At 50.9% G+C, this 22,033-nt stretch overlaps 1 protein-coding gene across 2 annotated transcripts in view; it reads right to left on the bottom strand.

The window, feature by feature from the left end:
- The window catches only part of Slc2a9 (solute carrier family 2 member 9), a 163,199-nt gene that overhangs the window by 68,032 nt on the left and 73,134 nt on the right, over positions 1-22,033 (bottom strand). For both annotated transcript variants that reach the window (XM_047567065.1, XM_047567064.1), the window contains one exon: positions 8,661-8,793. In XM_047567065.1, the coding sequence (XP_047423021.1) occupies positions 8,661-8,793 (133 nt within the window). The remainder of the gene's footprint in view (positions 1-8,660; positions 8,794-22,033) is intronic.

Below are 22,033 nucleotides of genomic sequence, written 5' to 3'. Positions count from 1 at the left end.
CTGCAGCTGAGAGACGTTTTGGGGAAGATGCCGTCTTAGCAGGGACCCAGATGAAGAGAGGGAGTGTGAGCCAGGCACCCTGAGGGAGAGGCTCCCAGGTGGAAGAAGCCCGCACAGGGCGTTGGGATGAAGGGCGCCAAGAGCATCCTGCCTTTTCTGCCAGGCTTGGCCATTGGGCGTCAGCCTGGCAACCAGCATCGAGGCTCCTTCCCGCACCGCTGGGGCAGAAGCCTGCAGACCACATTTCCTGATGCCTGTGCTGGCTGATCCCAGGTAGAGTCCTCCAGAGAGGGTGTGAGGCCAAGGACAAGGACAAAGAAGCACTCTCCTGCTTCCAGCCAAAGCCCAGCACCTGCTGTGGTGGCGGCTCCTGCTTGGTCTCTGGGGCTGTGACTCCAGCATCGTTAGTGGCAAAGACATCAGCCCAGTGGAGACAGCAGCTCCAGCGTCTGCCCGAGCCCCGTGGCTGAGCATCCTGCAGTGTCAATACAGAGGGCTGCTCGTGGCCCAGGCAACTCTGCCTGCCTGCCCTTGCTGCCCAGCCCCGCCAGCGCCTCCAAAGCCATTCTGCTCCATCCGGGCCTCTCTGAAAAATGAGTTCCAGTTTGCCCGAGTGGACTGTGGACCAATGCACCCGTGCCTCAGGGTCTTAGTCTCCTTGTCCATAATATGAGAAGTACAACGTTCGAAGCCTTTGCCGGGGCGGGTGGTAAGGCTTAAGGTAATGGCAGCAGGGTGCCTTCATTCCACGCGGCCTTACTGCCTGTGTTACGCAGCCCAACACACTGACAGGTCCTGGGGATGAGCAGGTGACTTCTCTGGGGTGGGGAGGGGTAGCACACAGAAGGAGCTCAACCAGTGGGAGCCCCAGAGCTGGAAGGCTCCTCAGCCTCTCCCCATCAACTTCCTCTTTTTTTCCTGACCTGAGTGAGATGGAATCTCAGTGTAGTTTTGATTTGCCTCTCTAATTGCTAGAGATGTTGAACATTTCCCCATGTATTTGTGATCATTTGTATTTCTTCTTCTGTGAAGTGTCTGTTCAGTTCCTTTGCCCACTCATTGACGGGGTTGTTTGGGGGTTTTTGGTGTGAAGTTTTCTGTGTTCTTGGTGTATCTTGGAGACTAGTGCTCTATCTGAAGTGCAGGTGGCAAGGATTTTTTCTCCTTCTCCAGGCTTTCTCTTCATGTTCTTGATTGTTTCCTTTGCTGTGAAGAAGTTTTTACCATCCCATTTGTTGATTCACTATCATAAAATACCTGAGGCAATCAACTTACAAGGAGAAAAGGCTTACATGGCTCATGGGTTTGGAGTTTCTGGTCCATGACCAACTGATCCCATCACTTGGGCTTCTGGTGAGGCTGCACGTCATATTGGGGGAGTCTTGAGGAACAGAACAGCTTGCCTGGTGAGCCAGGAAACACGTGAGGGAGGATGGGCTGGGGACAACGACCTAGGGACCTCCCACTAGGCTCCATCTCCTAGTGACTCCACCGTCTCCCGGTAGTGCTGCCCCGGGACCGAGGGAGTTCTGCCTCCAGGCCCTTTGGTCGGCTCTTCCCGGGTCTCCGGCCGGCCAACCTGCCCTGCAAAGCTCAGCTTTCACAGTTGCATGAGCCACGTCCTTAAAGTGCGTCTTTCTCTGTGTGCACACACATCCCTGGTTCTGTGTCCTTGGAGAACCCCGACCAACACAGGGGCTGTCCTCGACCCGGCCCAGGACCACAGAGAATACTTCTCTCTACCATGCTTTGCCGCCAAATGCGTTTTCTAGCAGCAGGTGGTTGCCAACTGTGTTGTGGTCCACGAAGGTGCCTCCAGCCTCCAGCTTCAGGAACAGACCTCACCAAAACCTGACACCGGTACGCCAAGGACACCCACTTCCCTGGGGCTTCTCTTGCAGGGGTTGGGCATAGCAGGGATATGGAGGCAGCCTTGTCCCGGGGAGTCACGGTGGCTCTGGGAGCAGCATTGGTGACAGGACTTCTTGGGCCTTGCTGGCCCCTCCGCATACCATTCGGCAGCCGGTGCTTCTCCCCAACCTTCTGCCCCTCTCTTTTTCTCTTGGGCTTGAACACTCCCCATTTTCCCACAAGGAAGCTTACTCCAGTGAAGTCCCCTCTCCTCAATCCACGTGTCCTATGCTGTGGTTTGAATGTGTCCACCTCCCTGAATCCCTATGTGGAAATTTGGTGTCATTGTGACAGTATCAAAGGAGGGATATGAAGTATAGTTTGGATTTCTTGTTTCCTTCAAGCTGTAAAACCTGTTGCATTACAAAAGGATTTTAGAGATGGGGAGGGGAGGGAAAGGGGAAATACTGGGGAACAATACAGGCCAAATTATTTTGCTATATTATGTGCGTATATGTCTACGTGCACAAATCCCACCAAGTATATTTATGATGCTGTAATTAAAAATATGGGAAAAAAGAGTGTGGGGGAATCCAACTAAAATTCATCTGCTGATGGCATGTGGAGATGGGACCTTTGGAAGCTGACCAGGGTTAGACGAGGTCCTGAGGGTGGGCCTCCGTGGCACTAGTGACTGTATGAGAAGAGAGACCTGAGCTAGCGCACTTGTGGTCTCGCCATGTGTCGCCTCTGCCATGTTGCGATGAAGTACGAAGGCCTCACCAGGTGCCGGCGCCATGCTTTTACTAGCTTCCAGAACTATAAGAAAGACATTTCTTTTCTTTATAAATTCCCTAGTCTCTGGTATTCAGTTACAGCAGCAGAAAATGGACTAAGACAGACTAACATATGTGGTAAATCAGACACTTGGCAATCCATGCTCCTGTGGAGCTGTAGGGAGCCTTCCAGCAAGAGGACAAACAAGGGGACCCAAAGGAAGGACGAGCATTTGCAACAAGGCAGCCATCGCCCCATCCTCTGGGACCATTGAGACAGCCCTCAGTGTTACAGGACGGTGGGGAAGGGTCTTACCCCAGGCCCAAGTCTCTCTGTGCTGCGTTGAGGTCTTGGCTGGGTCTAGGATGCTTAAACAGCAGCTTAGGAAGTCATTTCCTTTGCCTTCTGGACAAGAACCTGCTTGATACATGATGATGCTTGTTAATAGTTTGATGCCAGCCCCGAGACCATAGTCCCTGCAACTGTGGCTGCTGTGGCGTTATTGTGCACACCGCAAAGCATCCTGGTGTCCACCGTGGGGTTTGAACATCCTCTGGCCCTGGAGATAGGCACCTGTGTTCCTTCCATCTCACAGGTGAGGAAGCCGAGCCTCCGAGGCAGTGGGCAGCCTGCGGGGAGGGGTCAGCACAGCTAGGGGGGGAAGGGAGGCAGGACCAGCTCTTGTGACTGCCAGTCACCCTCCACTGCGGCACACGGCAGGCCTTCCAGGGAGCCAGGAGCACCACCATGCCTGCTGTGACGCCACCAGGTACCGAGGGCGAGAGAGGTGGGTGCGCTCATCGGCTGACAGCAGGATGTCTCCTGGCAAAGTGCCACCTGGCTGGGATGTTTTCACAAATGCCTGCCTGGCATACAGGGTGTCTGTCGGCTGCAGTCTACACGTCAGCTGGCTCCGGGTTTGGGAAGCAACTGGGACTCCAGGGGCCTCTGGGCGGAGATGAGGGGAAGGAAGGAGGCGGCTGGCGAGACCCTGCAGCCACCTGGGGCGGAGGTTGCTGAGGAGTTGGTGCCAGGTGGGGTTGTTATGGGAGAAGGATGGGACAGAGCTGGCGTCCCTGAGACAGAGACAGCCCGGAGCTCAGGAAGGGGCAGGACCTCAGAGAAATCCCGGAGAGGGCTCTGAGCCTCCCTGCCTGCGACCTGGGCAGGCGATTCCTCCCAGCCCTCAAGAGAGATCCTAGTGGGCTCGGATTTGACAGGCCGCATCCCCTGCTGACCCTCAGCCTTTCTCCAAGTCCGGAGTGAGTCTAGCTGTGGCCCTCAGTCTCTTGCTGTTTGGGATGAAGACACACTGGAACACCCCGCAGGCCTGCCTTGGTGTGGGAGGTGGGCGTTCATAGGGTGGCTCCTGTTTCCTGCCCCTTTGGGCCCTTGCAGTGCTGCAGGAAGAAGCCTGTCTCTGGGCAGAGTTCCTGTGCTCAGTCCCCTGCACCTGGCTGGCTCTCAGCCAGGGATGCACGTGGCCAGTCAGTCCAAGGGCGAACGAGAGGCCTTTCCAGCTAACCCATCTGGGCTCACACCTTAAAGACAAAAGCAGAGGGGCTGCAGGAGAGGCCCTTGGTCTCCTTGGAGGAGTCGGCGACTTTGCCAGCAGACAGACACAGCGAGAGGGCTTGGAGGCAACCCAACCCTGCCTCTTTCTGCTGCTGCCTCTCCGAGTTTAGGAAATAGCACCATCTTTGGAGTGACTGGGTTGAGCACAGGACATACATTAAAGCATCCCTCTTCTCTCTTTGGTCATCCCCAGGTGAGCACAGGTAAGCCCAGGGCATTCAGGTAAGGCCCGGCCAGACAGCAGGGCCCGGGAGGAGTGGGTCACCATGGCCTCTGTCCTGGAGGCTTGTCTTGGTTTAGTGGGTGCATTCGACAGGCAGGAGACTGGGGAGGGGACAGGGCAGTGTGCCTCTGAGGTTGTCCCTTAACAAGAACCTACAGCTGCTGCCTCCCTTACCCCTGCCCTCCTCGCACCTGCGTCTCTACTTTGGTGATGGTGACTTATCTATGTTTATCTTCTCCCACTGAACATGGAGTGCCTAGCATGCTTTGTCCTGCTGCAGGTACCTATGATTGTAAATTAGTGGAGTAAGTGGGCATGGGGTAGAATATTTAGGGTTAAGAAGATAGATGATTATTAACTGCTCTTTGATGCAGTAGATGCACTTTTCAAATACAGGAACCATAACATTCCAGCAGAAAGTATTAGCCTTAAACCCACTCGCCAGTGGATCAACCATCTTTGGCTAATATATTGCCTTTGTGTGTGCGCTCTGTCTTTTCTAAGCACACTCGCACACGTACCTGAGGCAGCTCGCTCTGCTCCTCTGAGCTCGGCTCTAGAGTGGGACACATTGAGTAAGGATCTTTTCTGCTGCCAACTAGGCAGGAACTCAGTCACACTGCTCCCTCTGAGGGCCCATTTTCTGGTCTTCAGAGTTCTGTAGACTTGGGAACATTGTTGATTATAAAGGTAAAACGTCTCATGTGTAGAAGACACTCGATGAACTGTAGTGGGAAAATGCTATACTGTAGGAAAATGTTTGAAAATCTTTAGGCTCAATTGTTTGCTATAAAAAATTAAATGTTTTTTGCAATAATTTTGAGAATTTAGGTAAGGAATTTTCTAACTTATTTCAAACTGAGATAAAGCCACAGTCCAGCCCTAACTGACTTTCCTCACTTAACGTGATGTATGAGCTTCCTATTGCTGCTATAACAAGTAACCACAAACTTAGTGACTTAAACAGCACACATTTACTACCTCACAGTTCTGAAAGGAACAAGTCTGAAGTGGGGCTCACTGGGCTGAAAGCAGGGGAACAATAGGACCAAATTCCTCTGGAGGCTGGAAGGAGGATCCATGTCCTTGACTTCCCAGCTCCAGGAGGCTGCCTGCTTTCCTTGACTGGTGGTCCCTCCATCTTAAAAGCCCAAAGCACCACATCTTCTCCCCTCTCTCCTTCCACCCAACATCAGGTCGCTTTCCCTAACTCTCTGCCTCTTGCTTTCACTTCAATAAGCCCTTGTGATTTCACTGGGCTCATCCAGATAATCCAAGATGATTTTCCCATCTTAGAATCCTCATCTGCAAAGTCCCTCTGTCATGCGAGGTGATGTGGTCACAGGTGTGGAGATCAGGATGGGGCATACTTGGGACCATTGTCCTGCTGGCCATATGTGACTATGAAGATAGAGACAAGGAAGCATGCTCAGGACACAAAGACTAGAGGAGAAAAGCGTCCTCGTGGATGAACCCACGTACAGCCTAGTGTGAGGGACAACAATTGATTTGTCAGGGCCTTGGGTGATTTCTCCACCCAACATTAAAAAAATTCTCTGACCCCAGAGCAAAACTCATACTCGTTTTAGCCACAGACTCCCTCTCTTCAAATGCCAGGCGAGGCGGAAACCCAAAGGCCAGCGCATGCCACCCTCTCCCTGTGCTTGGGGGCGCCCTGACCCCTCCATTCCAGTTTCCCTACCTGGTTTAAGGTCGCAGTCATGGTGTCTCCCTTTCTGCAGAGTAGCACCCAGGCTGGAGAGGGCTGGTAGGCGCAGGGGGCTGGGCTCCGCTGGGTGCTCCCTCCTGCTTTGTCCCCAAGAGCCCTCCCCATTCCTGGGTCCTCAGAAACCCCAGACATGCAACGTCACGCCTCCATCAACAGCCCACTCCTCTGCACCTCCTTTCTTTAATTTTTTCACTTTCCACTGACCTGTAGTAGTTGTGCATCTTTATGGGGTATGGTGTGACATTTCGCTAAGGCACGCAACACAGACCGGGAATAAAAACGTGGCCTGCTTTCTCCGTGGTGGTGAGGGTTTAATGAGCGAATGCGGGGAAGGTGCTAGAGTCAAGTAGCTCTCAGCACCTGAGGGCCACGCACCTGTGCGTCTGCCCATCCCGGCACACAGCCCTCCTGCCTCCGGGCAGGTGTGCCACCGCGTGTCCCTGTCTTTGCCCATTGCTTGGCAGAATGCCCAGCATGGCAAATATCTGTTGTTTGCTAAAGTGGAACTGGTACTATCGTTAGTGGAATTGTAAACTTCGAGATTCCGTTTCAACCTGAGGCCCACATCTATGAGGCCCCCCCTGCTTACAGTTTGACCCCCTCACTTTCTACGCACTGTGAAAGAAACGCCCTCCCTGTCTCCGGCATTTCCACACTGCCTGTCCCTCTGTGCTAGACGGAAGCATTTCCCGAGGGTTGGTCCCCGGGAGCCAGGTGGGGGGAGGTCCCCCAGGCCAGGGGGCTGCCTTTCTGCTGAAGGGATAGCTTCAGCAGAAAAGCCTGCTGCTTTCTGGAACCGGATCTCCTGGGCTCTGTTTCAGCTCCTCCTTTTCGCTCCAGAGCCTCCAGACATCGGAAGCCCCGCTTTGGTGTGGTCTTCCTCCCCACCGGCTGCAGGGAAGTCGCCCAGAGCCCCCACCAGCCTCCTTGCCCAGTGGCCTTCTGTGCATGCCAGGGCAGGAAGGGAAGTCCCCCGGCTCCTGCCCTTATTCTGACTTGCTGATTGTGAATCAGGGCTGGGTGTTAGCCAGGCTCCCTGTGGTTTTTGGAGGAAGGGGCTCAAGGCGCACGCCCACCTCCACGCTGCCGGGGAGAGCCTGTGCACACGGGCACTGGGCGTTAGTTTCCATTGAATTCTCGAAGCCTCTGTGGGCCTCGATAAGGGAGAAACCAGAGTCTTCATGGCCCCCTTTTTTGAGCCCATTTCTTCAGCTGCAAAATGAAGAAGAAATGACTCTGTCCCCTGACTCGACTTTAAGGAAATGTTATAAGTAAGAAACTAGATCTGCAGATTGGATCCATAAGCTGCTAGAGAAGTATGACTACGGGCCATCATTAATGTTTCATTTTACCGTTGGTTAATTCAAACACATTTAGGTAGTCTAAATTTGGGGGTGGGTACCAGGGATGGAACCCAGGGGTGCTTTACCACGGAGGTACATCCCAGTCCTTTTTATTTTTATTTTGAGGCGGGGGCTCACTAAGTTGCTTAGGGTCTCTGTGAGTTAGGCGATTCAAGTTTTAAAAGATGTGGCACAATTATATGTATGATTCTCAAAATTTTCCTAGGGCATAAGTAGTAGTGAAATTCAGATTGGAAGCGAGGATATGGGCAAAACACCAGGCAGAGTCCTCAGGAGTCAGAGAGCAGTAAACACTCGGAAGCTCTGTGCACCATCTAACCAGTCCTCACAACAGCCCCAGGAGGGGCTTGCGTCCCTTCCTGTCAGAGACCAGGGTCTGCAGGCTCGGGTTAGATGACTAGCTTGAGGTCAGACGCCACCCTAGCTGGGGCATGGCACCTGGGGGCTCCGGGCACTCACGCTTCACCCCAGCACCGTCAGCTGGCTCTCGGCTCTTGTTTTATAAACCAAAGGAACAAGACTAGACCGCTCCCTCTGCACCGTCAGTCTCCAGGCAGAGCGATCTCCCGGCCTCGGCAGCACGGCTGATTCTGAAAGGCATGCTTGAACCTGGTCTGGAACGTAGGGGTTGAAGGAAGTGACCTGAGGCCACTCCCAGGTCTCACTGCGAGCCTCAGTTTCCTCTCCTGTGAAGTGGGCGTGCTTCTTCCTCCCTCACAGGGCTGCTGAGTACGTCGCGGGGGTCACTGGACAGGAGCAGTCAGGCCCGTGCCTGGTGCACACGGGTACTTATTCCAAGCTTGCCCCTTCTCCTTCCCTCGCATGCACATGTTGAGACAGTGAAGAGAAGACGGGGCGCTGCCACACACCCAAGCCACGAGCAGATCCCAGCTTGCTTCACCTCCGGGGGTGGATGCCAGCAGGAGCCTGCTGCCAAGTGAGGGGACCTGGCCTCTTCCTGTCTGGACTGGCTTTTCCAGACTCCCCAGGCTACCGACCCCCTGTGCCCCTCTGCTCCCCGAAGCAGGAAGATGTCCCGTTACGCCCAGCACGGCGCCCCTTCCTGCCCCACGGGCCCAGGTCCCAGTGCAGGCCTGCTCCATGTGCAAGCGAGCCGCGTTACGAGGGGATGTGTCCCTACCTTTCACGGCTCCAGCCTCGTCATGCTTCTCAAAGAGCAGGTAGCGAGGGCTCTCGGGGAGAAAGGGCAGGCTCACCAGCTGGATGAAAGCGGGGACCACAATCGCCCCAAACAGGTACGGCCAGGTGCTCTCCTGTGGGGAGAAGATGCTGCTGAAGTGCGACCTTTGGTCATCGCTGGGCACTGGGCCACTGGGCCACGCAGCTTTGACTCTGCTGAGGGCCTCCCTACCCAGCATGGCCCATGAACAGAGGCTGAGGGAGGCTGACCCAGGTGAGTCACACAGGGAATTCTGGTGTGCGTCTGTCCTGAGCTGTCTGAATTGTGGCCCGACAGCAGCTCCGAGGGCCTCGGGCGGCCAGGCTCTCGGGCAGGGCTGGCCGGCTCCCTCCCACAGGTCCAGGGTGGGCCTGAGCGCCTCCTGGGCCGCCCTCTCCTGCCGCAGGGCCACCTCGCGGGTGCGTGGGTGAGCATCGGGGAGGGCTCGTGGGAGCCCCGCCCACAGGTGCGCGGAGCCAGTGCTGGCGCCTCCCCAGGCCCCTCCACAGCCCCGTACCCCACCGTCTTTCTTGGGTGGGCACACAGGAGGGTGGCTGGGCACTCCCTGCCCTGGAAGTGAGGGGGGCACCGTGCTCAGGCCGCCCTCGGGTGGGGGGGACCCCCGCTCTGGCTGTGAGAGGCGACCAAGCCCCTGCAACGGCACCTCTCCAGGGAAACCTGGCGGCTTCAGCAGCGCCAGCCAGGCCGCCCTGCCCGGGGGCAGCCTCTTCCCGATCGGCTGGTCTCCTCGTCCAGCTCTGCAAGGAGCTCTAACTGTGCCGCTGAAAGAGGGCAGCGGAGGGCGGGAGGAGGAACAAGGCACCACACCAAGTTCCCGGCGTGTTTTATCCTGAGTGGCCGGAGACCCCGGGGAAGGCAGGCACAGCGAGCCGGGGACCTCAGCCTGGAGGAGCCTCCACCGCTCAGGGCCCAGGCGCCAGCAGTGGCCGCCCCCCGCTCCGGGGGACAGGAGCCCTCCCTCCTGCTCTCCGGAGACGCCCTCCCTGCAGCGTCCTGGATGGCAGAGACCCTGTGCGAGGCGTGGAGCCCACGAGGATGGAGCAGGGACCCCTGAAGCCCAGAGTGAGCTGGGAGGGGGCCTGCCAGGGGCACTGGCCTCCCAGGCACGGTCCCCCTTCCTGAACCTAGTGACCCCTTCTATTTGTCTAGCTCCATTGGTTCCACTGGCCTGCATGGTGAGGGACCCACAAGGCAAGACTGGCTTGTCCATCTGGAGAGACTCTACCTAGGAGACCCCATGAGGAGACAGAAAGCAGCTGAGGGACCACCAAGGGCCAGAGGGAGAGAGAGAGAGGGTAGTGGAGAGGAGTACTAATGGGCATGGGGTTTCATCTGGGGCTGATGAAAATATTCTAGAATTAGGTAAGACTGCCGGCGACGCATCTTTGTGTCGGTACTAAAACCCACTGAGTCACAGATTGTAAAAGGATGAATTTTTAAAAACTTTCTCTGCAGTTTATTTTAACTTTTCTCATATGCAAAATTGGAAAAATAATGTATAGTAAGGTTTTTAAATAAAACAGACATGCAAAGCATTACAGTACTTGACACTTTCTTCTAATGGGGCAATAGTATAATGAGTGATGGTATTGGATTCACTTTGTACATATTAACAGTTAGAAACTACTTTAAATATCTTCCTCAGAAAATCATGCGGTGAGATGTCATCCCATTGTATTTCATGTGAAACCTCATTACTACTGAATAACCTTGCAGACTTAATTAGATGGCTTTTTAAAAAATATTTTATTTTTATTTGTTCTAATTAGTTATAAATGACAGAAGAATGCATTTATGTATTTTGATAAATTATACATAAATGAAGTATAATTTCTCATTTTTCTGATTGTACATATTGTAGGATCACATTGATCATGCAGTCATATGTGTACATGAGGTAATAATGTCTGTATTCTTCCTACCCCAACACCCCTTCCCCTCCCTTCACTCCCCTCTACCTAATATAAAGTAACTCTATTCTTCCCTAGCCCCCTGACCAGGACCTTACTGTGAATTAGCATCCATATATCAGACAAAACATTTGGCCTTTGGTTTTTTGGGACTGGCTTATTTCACTTAACATGATATTTTCCAACTCCATCCATTTACGAGCAAATACCATAATTTCATTCTTCTTTAAGGCTGAGTAATATTCCATTGTGTATATGTGTGTGTGTGTGTGTGTGTGTGTGTGTGTGTGTATAATCACACTTTTTTTATCCATTCATCTGTTGAAGGACACCTAGATTGGTTCCACAATCTAGCTATTGTGAATTGAGCTGCTATAAGCATTGATGTGGCTGTGTCACTATATTATGCTGATTTTAAGTCCTTTGAGTATAAACCTAGGCGTGGGAGAGCTGGGTCAAATGGTGGGTCCATTCCACATTTTCTGAGAAATCTCCATACTGCTTTCCAGAGTGGTTGCACCAATTTGCATTCCCACCAGCAATGTATGAGTGTGCCTTTTCCCCCACATCCTCGCCAACATTTATTGTTGCTTATATTCTTGATAATTGCCATTCTGATCGGAGAGAGATGAAATCATAAGAGTTGTTTTAATTTTCATTTCTCTAATTGCTAGAGACGTTGAACATTTTTTCATGTATTTGTTGATTGATTGTATTTCTTCTTCTGTGAAGTGTCTGTTCCATTCCTTAGCCCATTTATTCATTGGGTTACTTGTTTTTTTGGTGTTAAGTTTTTCAAGTTCTTTATATATCCTAGAGATTAATGCTTTATCTGAGGTGCATGTGGTAAAGATTTTCTCCCAATCTGTAGCCTCTCTCTTCACATTAGTGACTATTTCCTTTGCTGAAAAGAAGCTCTTTAGTTTGAAGTCATCCCATTTATTGATTCTCAATTTAACTCCTTGGGCTTTAGGGGCCTTGTTAAGGAAGTCAGGTCCTAGGCCAACATGGTGAAGATTTGGGCCTACTTTTTCTTCTAGTAGTCACAGGGCCTCTGTTCTAGTGCCTAACCCTTTGATCCACTTTGAGTTGAGGTTCATGTAGGGTGAGAGAGGAAGGTTTATATTTCATTTTGTTACATGTGATTTTTCCAGTTTTCCCAGCACCATTTGTTGAATAGGCTATCTTTTCTCCAGTGAATGCTTTTGGCACCTTTGTCTAGTATGAGATAGCTGCATTTACGTGGGTTTATCTCTGTGTCTTCTATTCTGTACCATTAGTCTATGTGTCTGGTTTGATGCCAATACCATGCTGCTTTTATTACCATAGCTCTATAGTATAGTTTGAAGTCTGGTATTGTGATTCCTCCTGCTTTATTTTTCTTGCTAAGGATTGCTTTGGCTATTCTGTGTCTCTTATTTTCCCAAATGAATTTCATGATTGCTTTTTCTAGTTCTCTGAAAAATGTCATTGGGATTTTAATAGGAATTGTAATAAATTTGTATAACACTTTTGGTAGTATGGCCATTTTGATAATATTAATTCTACTTACCCAGGAGCATGGGAGGAAATGCAGACGCTAATTAGAAACTATTTTGAAAATTTATACTCCAATAAAATAGAAAATATTGAAGACATTGACAAATTTCTAGAGACATATGACCTACCCAACCTGAATCAGGAGGTCACACATGATTTAAACAGAAAAATTTCAAGTAATGAAATAGAAACACCATCAAAAGCCTACCAATTAAGAAAAGCTCAGGACCAGACAGATTCTCAGATGAGTTCTACAAGACCTTCAAAGAAGAATTAACACCAATACTTCTCAAATTATTCCATGAAATAGAAAAGGAGGGAACCCTTCCAAACTCATTCTATGAGGTTAATATCACCCTGATACCAAAACCAAACAAAGACACATCAAGTAAAGAATATCCCTTTGTATGCAAAAATTCTCAATAAAACTTTGGCAAATCACATACAAAAATGTACTAAAAAGATAGTGCGCCATGATCAAGTGAGTTTCATCCCAGGGATGCAAGGTTGGTTCAAAATATGGAAATCAATCAACATAATTCATTATATCAATAGAATTAAAAACAAAAGAATCATATGATCATCTCAAGAGATGTAGAAAACACATTTGACAAAATACAGCACCTATTCATGTTCAAACGCTAGAAAACCTAGGGACAGTAGGAATATACCTCAACATCGCAAAAGCCACATATGCTGACCCTAAGGTCAACATCATTCTAAATGGAGAAAAATGGAAAGTATTCCCTCTAAAACTGGAATAAGGCAGGGATGCCCTCTTTCACCACATTTATTCAGCATTGTTCTTGAAACTCTAGCCAGAATAATCAGACAGAAGAAATAAATTAAAGGGATGCAAATAGGAAAAGAAGAACTCAAACTGTCTCTATTTGCCAATGACATGATTCTCTATTTAGAAGATCCAAAAAATTCCACCAGAAAACTTCTAGAACTCATAAATGAATTCAGCAAAGTAGCAGGATATAAAATCAATACCCATAAGTCAAATGCATTCCTACACATCAGTAATGAACCTATTGAAAGAGAAATTAACAAAACTACCCCGTTTGCAGTAACCTCAAAAAAAAAAAAAATGAATTACTTGGGAATCAATCTAACAAAAGAAGTGAAAGACCTCTACAATGAAAACTACAGAACACTAAGGAAAGAAATTGAAGAAGAAAGAGATTGAAGACCTTAGAAGATGAAAAGGATGAATTTTATGATATGTACATTATATCTTAATTAAAAAAATTAAAACCACGGGAGAAAGAAAAATGACATAAAGTCACCCTCCATGTCAGTGGATGGAACACATTAAAAAAAATTGTCATGATTCCCTAAACCAGACGGCGTCCCAGCAGGTACACAGCATCCGTGTGGAATTGGGTACTGTAAGTAATCAGGAGGACCTGAGCCCACGGGAGGGGGTGCAGAGGCCATGGGCAAACAGGACACGTTTACGCAGGGGCTGGAGCTTTGGCGGATCTGGGTTTCCGTGGGAACCCAGGAGCCAGCCCGTGAGGACAGGGCAGGATGGCTGTTTAAGTGTGGGGCACGTCCCCTTCGTGGGTGCTGCTATTTCCTCTTTTCTTGCAGAGTCTGGCTGCTTTCTCAGTAAGGGCAAAGCAGAAGCTGGGCAGAAAAGGCAGGAAAGGCCACTTGATTGAGCCCTGGCCTGGTGCCAGGCCTGTGGGTGTGCTGTCAGTCAATCTCCCAGCAATCAGGAGGGGATGGAGCTTCTGCTACACTCTGGGGATGGACAAGGGAAACACCCATGCTGGGGCCTCGGGTCAGTGCCGCCCAGGAGGGAATCAAGCCCCATTTTCCCCATGTCAGCAGAACAAAGGGCCATGTCCCAGGGATGGTGTCCTTGGAGGGCCACTGGGTGAGGGGCGGAGAGGAGACAGAAGAACAGCCTGGAGCAGGAACGGCATGTGCACACACAGAGGCATGATCCACCAGGCAGGTAGGGTCAGGGGATGCTGGAGATATGGGGACTGAGGCTGGAGCCTCTGGTGAAGGCTAAGTCATGGTGACTTTGCTGCCATTTCATGGCTCTTGGACTTGGTTTGTGAGTGAACTGGAGACTATGAAGAATCTACACTTAACCAAGATGGATAATCTCTATTTTCTTTCATTTATAATTCAGTGTTTCTGCAATCTTCCAATCAGTAACTACATTTAACATTCATGATATCTTTGTCCCTTTTCTGATGCTATAACAAAATACCTGAGACCTGGTAATTTATAAGGAATGGAAATGTGTTTGGTTCATGGTTCTGGTGATTGGGAAGTCCAAGACCTTGGTGCTGGCATCTGTTGACGGCCTTCTTGCTGCATCATAGTGTGGTAGAAGGCGTCACATGGTGAGGCAGAGCAAACATGACAGTTCGATCTCTCCTCCTCTTCTTATAGTGACTAATGTCATCATGGGGCCCCAAGCTCATGATCTCATCTGACCCTCATTACCTCCCAAAGGCCCCACTTTCAGATCTGATCAGCATGACCTTGGGGATTAGAAGTCCCTGATACTTGAAGTCTGGACTTCATGACTAGTATTCCTGAGAGGCTGTTACCAGCTTGGTGGCCTTTGATCCAGGTGTCTTAACTGCAAGGAAATGTGGGATCCTTCCTTAGGGGGTCACTTTAGGGCCATGGTCTGGCTTCTCTCTCTACAGAGAAGGCAGACACTGTGACCCCCAGACTGGGTGACCCCTGACTTGTCCCAGGCCAGGGACAGTGATGGTGGCCGCTCTGTACCCGTCCCTCCATTGGGTAGTGGATCGGGGAGTGTCTGGGTAGAGCAGGGCCAGCAATTTTCCCAGGATGGACAGAGCGTGGCTGCAGCAGCGTGTGCGAACTTGGACTTTTGCAGCAAGAGCTCAGAGACTTCCCAGACTGCCGGCTGACCTCGGGGAGGGGTGCTGTGGTTGAGAGCGATGCCGCCCGCCGCCCTCCTCTCTGCCGAGGACCTGAGTCGGGGAGTGCGTCAGCCACCTGGGGGACTGCATGAGTTAGCGGGTGTCCAGAGGGCTTGGCGTGGGACTGTGCGCACCACCATCAATCAACAGGACACAGCGGCTTGGGTCATGGAGCGAACCTACATCACGTCCTCTCGTCCTCTCAGTGACCTCCGACAAGGGCCCCTGTTATAGCCACTCTTCAGAAACATTAGGTGCAGAACCAAGAGGTTCAAAGGCACAGTCCAGACTTGAGCCAAGACCACACACCAATCCCTGGATCCCAGAACTTGAATTCTGATCCATAGCACCTGAGATGTGCCTTGGTGACCACAGAGGGCCCCAAGGCCACCAGACCCAGGGTGGGGCTGGGCAAATGGGTCTGACCTTCCATCTGCCTTAGGCCAAAGAATCCTCAGTGCTCCTGGACGTTTGGTCCCAACATAAATGAAACACTCCCGGGTGGCACATAGTAGCTATTCAATAAATGTCAGCTGGAGAAACGGACACATGTTGGAAGGGGATTGTTTACGAGCTGGTCACTGTCCCAAATTCCCCCTGCCATTTGTAGAACTGGCCTCTGGCTATCTTTTCTGGAAGTCTTCCAAAAATAAGGCATATATTTAAAAGCTGGGTAACATTGGCCTAGCACAGGACCCAGGGAGACACTGACCGTCAATCTCAGGGGATCCCCATGGCAGAGCCTCATGAGATGGGAGGAGGTTCAGCTCTGGGACCTGGGTCAGGGTCCTCGCACCTGCTCTTTGGCTCAGGAGGAAAGATGTGCAAAGTCCTGTCGGCCGTGGTTTTTAACTGCCCATCGGCAGGACGAGTGGGCCTTGCAATCGATCTACCCCCTCACTCTGCAAGGTTTCCACTTTCATGATAGACTTCCAGGTCGTATTTCTCCCAAGCTTTCCATGCCTTCAGACCTTTCCAAAAATGGTATCCTCCTAGGCTGTGCTGAGACAGCAGGAAGTTTTTAAGTAGAGTTGGCATCACTGATCTTACCCGGAGTCAGGTTCTTATTACAGGAGGCCACAGAGTGCCCAGCGCCCCAGACAGACTGAGCAGGGGAACTGATGCTGGCCTTGGCCACCCCTGCGACCCGAGGACAAGGGCTCCGGAGGCAGCCCCGCTCAGCGCTGCCAGGGTAAAAAGGCAGAGGTGAGCCCCACCTTACGAAGCTCCTTTGGGAATCAAATGGGTGCGTTTCCTAATTTCTTTAACATTTAGATCTCATTAGAATAAAGGCTGGTGTTGATCCTGCTGACCGCGTCCGAGTTCCACGCTAGTGCTTCATAGTTCACGACCTGGTGTTGGTCAGCCTGGCTCACGATGTCATAGAAACAACTTCATCTCTGTCTCCTACTCCGTGGGAGTCATGTTCCCCTGCCCCTTCCAGGGGTTCAGGTCTCATGACTGAACAGGCTCCTATCCTAGGGTCACAGTGTCAACTAAGAAATGGCCAGAATGGCCAGTCCAAAGTATGAATCGAAAGTGACCTGATTGAAGGGACGGGATGAGCCACGTTCCACCGCCCTCCCTCTCCCTCCACCCGCCAGGGGCAGAGACCCTGCAGCGTGAAGAGCTGGGCAGGAGGTGCCGCGCTTGGCTTCTCTCCCCCACGCCCAGCCCGCCACGTCTGAGTCCTCCAGGGTCCCAGCTGGGGTGTGGGAGTGGCGAGGAGCTCGCTGGGTCCCTGGGGTGATGAACTTTGAGGCTGGTGCTTCCTTGTGAGCGCTTTCTAGGGGTTCTGGAGAGCCTCATCTCAGGACTACCCAGCTTCCTCTGCAGCCCCCCAGCCTGGGGGTTGCAGCTCTTTCTCTCTCTGCTGCAGCCCTGAGGGATCCAGGGTCAAGGGCATTTGTGAAAGTTGTGCCCAGCCATCGGCTGTCTGCCAATGGGTGCATTGGAGCTGAAATCCAGCCCACCTGATCCCCAAGCCGGTGCCCCTGGGGTCGGTATGTTAATCATCCTTTATACCTTCTGTATTTTGTTATGCCTGGGCGTGTTGGGCCTTACTGATCCAGGAGAGACTGCCCCTCCCAGAGCTGGCTATTACCTGGAGGTAGCAAATGACTCCCCTTAGATACACCTGCCACGCGCAAACCAACCAATCCATGCTCCATCCAGGACTCTATTTAAGATCCTCCTGCTCTCAAAGCTTGTTTTTAAATGCTAAAACTTTCCTTTATGGTATCCTAACATTACATACTACCGTAAATCATATCCCTCTATGAAGTATTGTAACATCCTGTCTATAGAAGAAAAATCTGAAATTCATAGAGGTCAGGGAACTCATTCGAGGTCACGCAAGAAGTAGGGACCAGATGGACGAGCACCTGGGCTCTTTCCTTGACCTTGTTCCTTGGCTCCTTTGGGTCTCAGAACAAAGCAGGGGCAAATCACCTTGCTGTGAGCCAAAGGGGATTTGCATGCAGATCGTAGTGGACCAGTCAGTCCCACCGCGCTACGGGACATCCCGTGGGAACGGGGACTCACGAAAATCACTCAAGCTCAGCTCCAATAGCTCACGCCTTACACGGGCCACTGCGCCAAGGCATGAGCAGCATGTGTGTCGGCCGTGGTCCGGGAAGCCTGGGCTCCCTGCAGGCGGGGTGTGGGGGAAGCATGCCGCATTGGACAACGAATGCCCCAGAGGTCCTAGCATCTCCACCCAGCGCCCGCCACGTGCCCCTCACCTGGGCCCCTCTTCCCACCAGCCCTCCTGCCAGGACTCTCACCGGAACAGCTAAGGGAGAACCAGCAGCCTCTGCCTCTTCTACTCCTTCCTCACCTTTGAGTGAAAAGCTAATTAACTGAAGGTCTCCAACACTGATTCTGAAGAATCACAGCCACTTCGTCTCAGGCGTATGCACTGGTTTCCTGACCTCTGTTGTCCCAAATGTCGTTTTCTGAAACTTTGGGGAGAAACCTGTTTTGCTCTTGTGTCATGGTTTGGATAGGAGCCGTCCGCCCCGTCTCCCGTGTTAACGCAGCAGTACTCAGAGGTGTAAGGCTTAGGTTCTGAGAGCCGGACGCTGGTCAGTCCATCCGGGTTGGAATGGACCGGCTAGGTGGTAATCGTGGGCAGGCGGGGCATGACTGGAGGCGGGTCTCTGGGGCAACCCTGGAAGGGGTCATCTTCCCTTCTGTCCCCCACCCCTGGTTCCCAGCTGCCAGGACAGAGCAGTAGTCCTCCAGACGCCCTCCTGCCATGACGTTCTGCCTCACGTTGGCCCAGGACCATGGAGTCTGCCCACCAAGGACTCGTACCCCTGAAGCCATGAGCCAAAATAAACTTTTTCTCCTCTAAGTTGTCCTTGTCAGGTATTTTGGGCACAGTGACAAGAAACTGAGTAACACATGTTGGAATCACTTTAGATTAGAAAATTAAGTCTCCTTTCTTCTCTTTCTCTCTTCTTTTTTCAAAGAAGTGTCCTTTATCAGTCTCGAAACACACATCAAGAGGAAAATGCACAGTAAAGGCAAAACTCTACCTTGGTCTAATTTGCCAAACTCTATGCACAGAAACTTGAGGATGAATGTGAAGACATAACTAAGGGCTTAGGAAAAAAAAATGGTCTTTAGGGTTTGGGATTTTTTTGAGAACTGTCCTTCCATGAAGAAAAACACACACTTCTTTCTAGGATAATAAGCTGGGATGTGAGGAATCAAATTTTGCAAATGTTTCTCATTGTCCCCAATGAAAGCAGGAGGCAGATATGAAAGTTTTTGACACAGAATTGAAAAATAACTTGAAAAGTAAAATTGTCAGAAGGAGACAGGAAAGTTACAATGGATTCATTTAATGTGTGAATGAATCATTTCAGAATAGAGCAGGGACCCAAACAGCTGGAGCAGAGCCCTGATCGGAAGGTGGGAGACAGAGGCCCGTGGCTTCCGAGCCCGCGGTGCAGCTCACAAGGCCCCGATGCTGGAGAAGCCCAGAGCTCGGGTCCTGAGTCCCGGCTCTGCCACTGAGACTACAGATGACCCACTTTGCTTCTGTAGCTGAGTGTGCTCATTGGAACCCCAAAGGGTTTGAGAAACAACAAATGTAACCATATATGAAGGTGGCTTAGGGGGCAGTGTCTGCACTCTAGAAGGGTAGGTCCATCTCAGCTAAGCTCATGGGCTCTCTGATGAAGGCCCTGTAATTCTAGCAAGCTACAAAGCTATAATTTCTGTGTCGCAAGATCCTTTGAAGCAACCCTAGAAGCACATGCTTGGGCATATGTGTTCTAAGATCAAGTTGTTGTGATTCACAAATTCTGGGACTTACTTTCTTTAGACTCTAAAAATCCAAGTTTTTAGGGGTTCAGGTCAATATGGATTACTCCAGCTGGGAGTCTGACAAAGGTCAAGCTTGGATTGCCTGTTTTCCTAATGGCACCGAAGACCTGTGTGGCTGCAGGGATGAGGAGGTCATCAAGCCCCAAGGGGAAAGTGCCTCACCTGCCAAGGTAGCACCATGGGGCAGTGACCAAGGCCCTCACTGCGCCCCTCCTTCATCTCAAAACCACTGAAGGAGCTGGCACAAACACGGAGGGCCTGGTGGGCCCAAGCTTGGGCATTTGGTGCCCACCCACCTGGTTTGACCCAGCTGAACTGCTGCTCCCTTTGTAATTTTGGACCCAGTATTGAACTCCACGCGCCCCTTTCCCATCAGGGAAGCAGGACAGCAGGAGCCCCGTTACAGCCTGCATAGGATTAAGAAGTTCACGTCAGGTGCCTGTCCTGGGCCTGGCTCCCCTAACACTCAGCAGCTGTCATTGTTACCAACTCACCAAACCAAGGAAGCTGCCATGCACAGAGGACTCAAAGCTGGCAGCTCCGTGAAGACTTGGCACTTGCTTGCTCCAGCGAGTGGAAGGAGCAGCCCTTGCGCCCCATCTCTGCGCTCCCAGGAGGACCCAGCTACGCACTCCTGGCCTCCCGCCCTGCCACTCCTCCCAAGGCACAGTTGGCTACCACGTTACTGGGTGTCGGCCCTGGTCCATGCTGGCTGGGGGAGCTGCTGATCTAGCTAAGGCCTAAACACGCCGGGGTGAGGCCTCTCTCTGCCTCCTCCCCTGCCTCAGGGTGTGGCAGCCACCGGGGGTGAGTGCCCTCTCTACAGACCCAGTCATTCCCGTAGGTGGAGGTGGCCGGGACCAGAGCAGCCGCCTGCTGCTGGTACAGCCAGGCCCTCCCACCAACCCTGACAATTAGAAGGTGTTGTCTGACCCCTGCCTCAGTCTCTCAAAGATTCCAAATTTGGATTAGTGTTAACCCTTCGCACCCCATGGAACATTCTAAGGATTTCAATTCAAGAGGTCTGAGGCGGGGCTCAAGGTTCTGGGTTTTCAAAAATCACCGTGGGGCATTCTGACGCACAGCCACCTCCTCCTCCAAAGCCTTGCTCCAGAGGAATCCGGGTAGGGTCAGCGGCTCTTTGAGCCTTAATTCCCTGCTAATGCGGTGAAACTCAAGCTTTCCCTAGAGTTCTGAAATTCCACAATTGGCTCACTCTAAAAATCGCGTGGTACGTATTGAGTGGTAAAGGAATTTTTAAATAAGGAAACTTCCCAACAAGGCAGGTAGCCCAGACTTGTTTGTCTTCTCCGATTCCTAGACAAGGCAGCACGGGCATGACCAAGGCATCGACCGTGGGGATGAGGGCAGGGGCCGGGGAAGGTGGAACAGCAGCAAAAGACTCCCAGCCCAGGTTTGGGGGAGGGCATGGCTAAGTGGGGGAAGAGGCTTCTGAGTCTCCGTGGGACACTGAGGGGAAGTGAGGACATTCACCCTCAGACCCCCAGTGGGTCAGCACGAAGGGACACCAGGCAGGGAGAGACCTGGAGGAAGACTTTTCACACCGTGCCTCCGCTCAGCCAGCCCTCCTTCCCATGCGGTCCCTCCATGATGTTTGCACAGTCCTTGGACCTGTGGTAGTTCCAGGCATGGCAGCAAGCCGTGAGGGTGAAAACAGGGAAAAACCTCAGAGCCCTCCGTCACCTGCAGTGGACCTACACCCAGAATAGGATTTGCTTCCAAGAGAAAAGTCAGACACACACGGATGTGGGGGCTCTCTCCATAGAAATGCTGTACTACACTCATTGATGAGTGGGACCCGCCCCTAACCTAGGCTTCTGTTCATCTTTTAAAACATGAATAAAAGCAGCAGATTTTGAAAAAGTATCTAACACAGAGGAGGAGGCAGAAAGAAATCAAAGAAAAATAAGAAATCTGGAACAGAGAGAGAAGACATAATAGTAGAACAAAATGTAGAAGGAAAAGACTCTATCATTAATATAGGTGTAAATATTATAACTAGCAAACAAGAACAGGATACTATGAGAAAGAGAGAAAAAACCCTGGGAAATTAAAAATATGAAAATAATAAAAATATCTTAGACAAGATGTAAGTTAAGTTTGAGAAAAATATAACAAAATCATAAAGAGATAGAGGAAAGGAGAGAAAAGATTAAAATCAGAATTAGAAGAGCAGTCTTACTGACACCAAGGAGTTTCAGAGAAAGTGTGTGACAATAGAAAAATGAGAGGGAAAAAAATTACCAAAAAAAAAATGACACAATGAATTTCTCAGAATGAAAGGAAATGAGTATATAGGTTGACAGGGGGTTACAGCGCTGAAATCTCCACACAACAAAAGAAAATGACCCATACCAAATAATGCAATGGTAAGATTTCATAATAAAACACAAAGATTGTAAAAGTTCCCAGAGAGAAACAACAGTTCAAATAAAAGTGATCAGAAATAAGAAAGGCATCAGGGTTCTTATCAGCAATGCCAGATGCCAGAGGATAGTGGAGTAATGCCTTCAAAACCCTCTGGAAAAAAATATTCATTCAAGTTCTGTATCTAACTAAACTATCTATAGGGTGTGCATGT

The sequence above is a fragment of the Sciurus carolinensis genome, chromosome 10 (assembly GCF_902686445.1).
Source record: "Sciurus carolinensis chromosome 10, mSciCar1.2, whole genome shotgun sequence".
NCBI lineage: Eukaryota > Metazoa > Chordata > Mammalia > Rodentia > Sciuridae > Sciurus > Sciurus carolinensis.
This window is presented reverse-complemented; position numbering and strand designations above follow the sequence as displayed.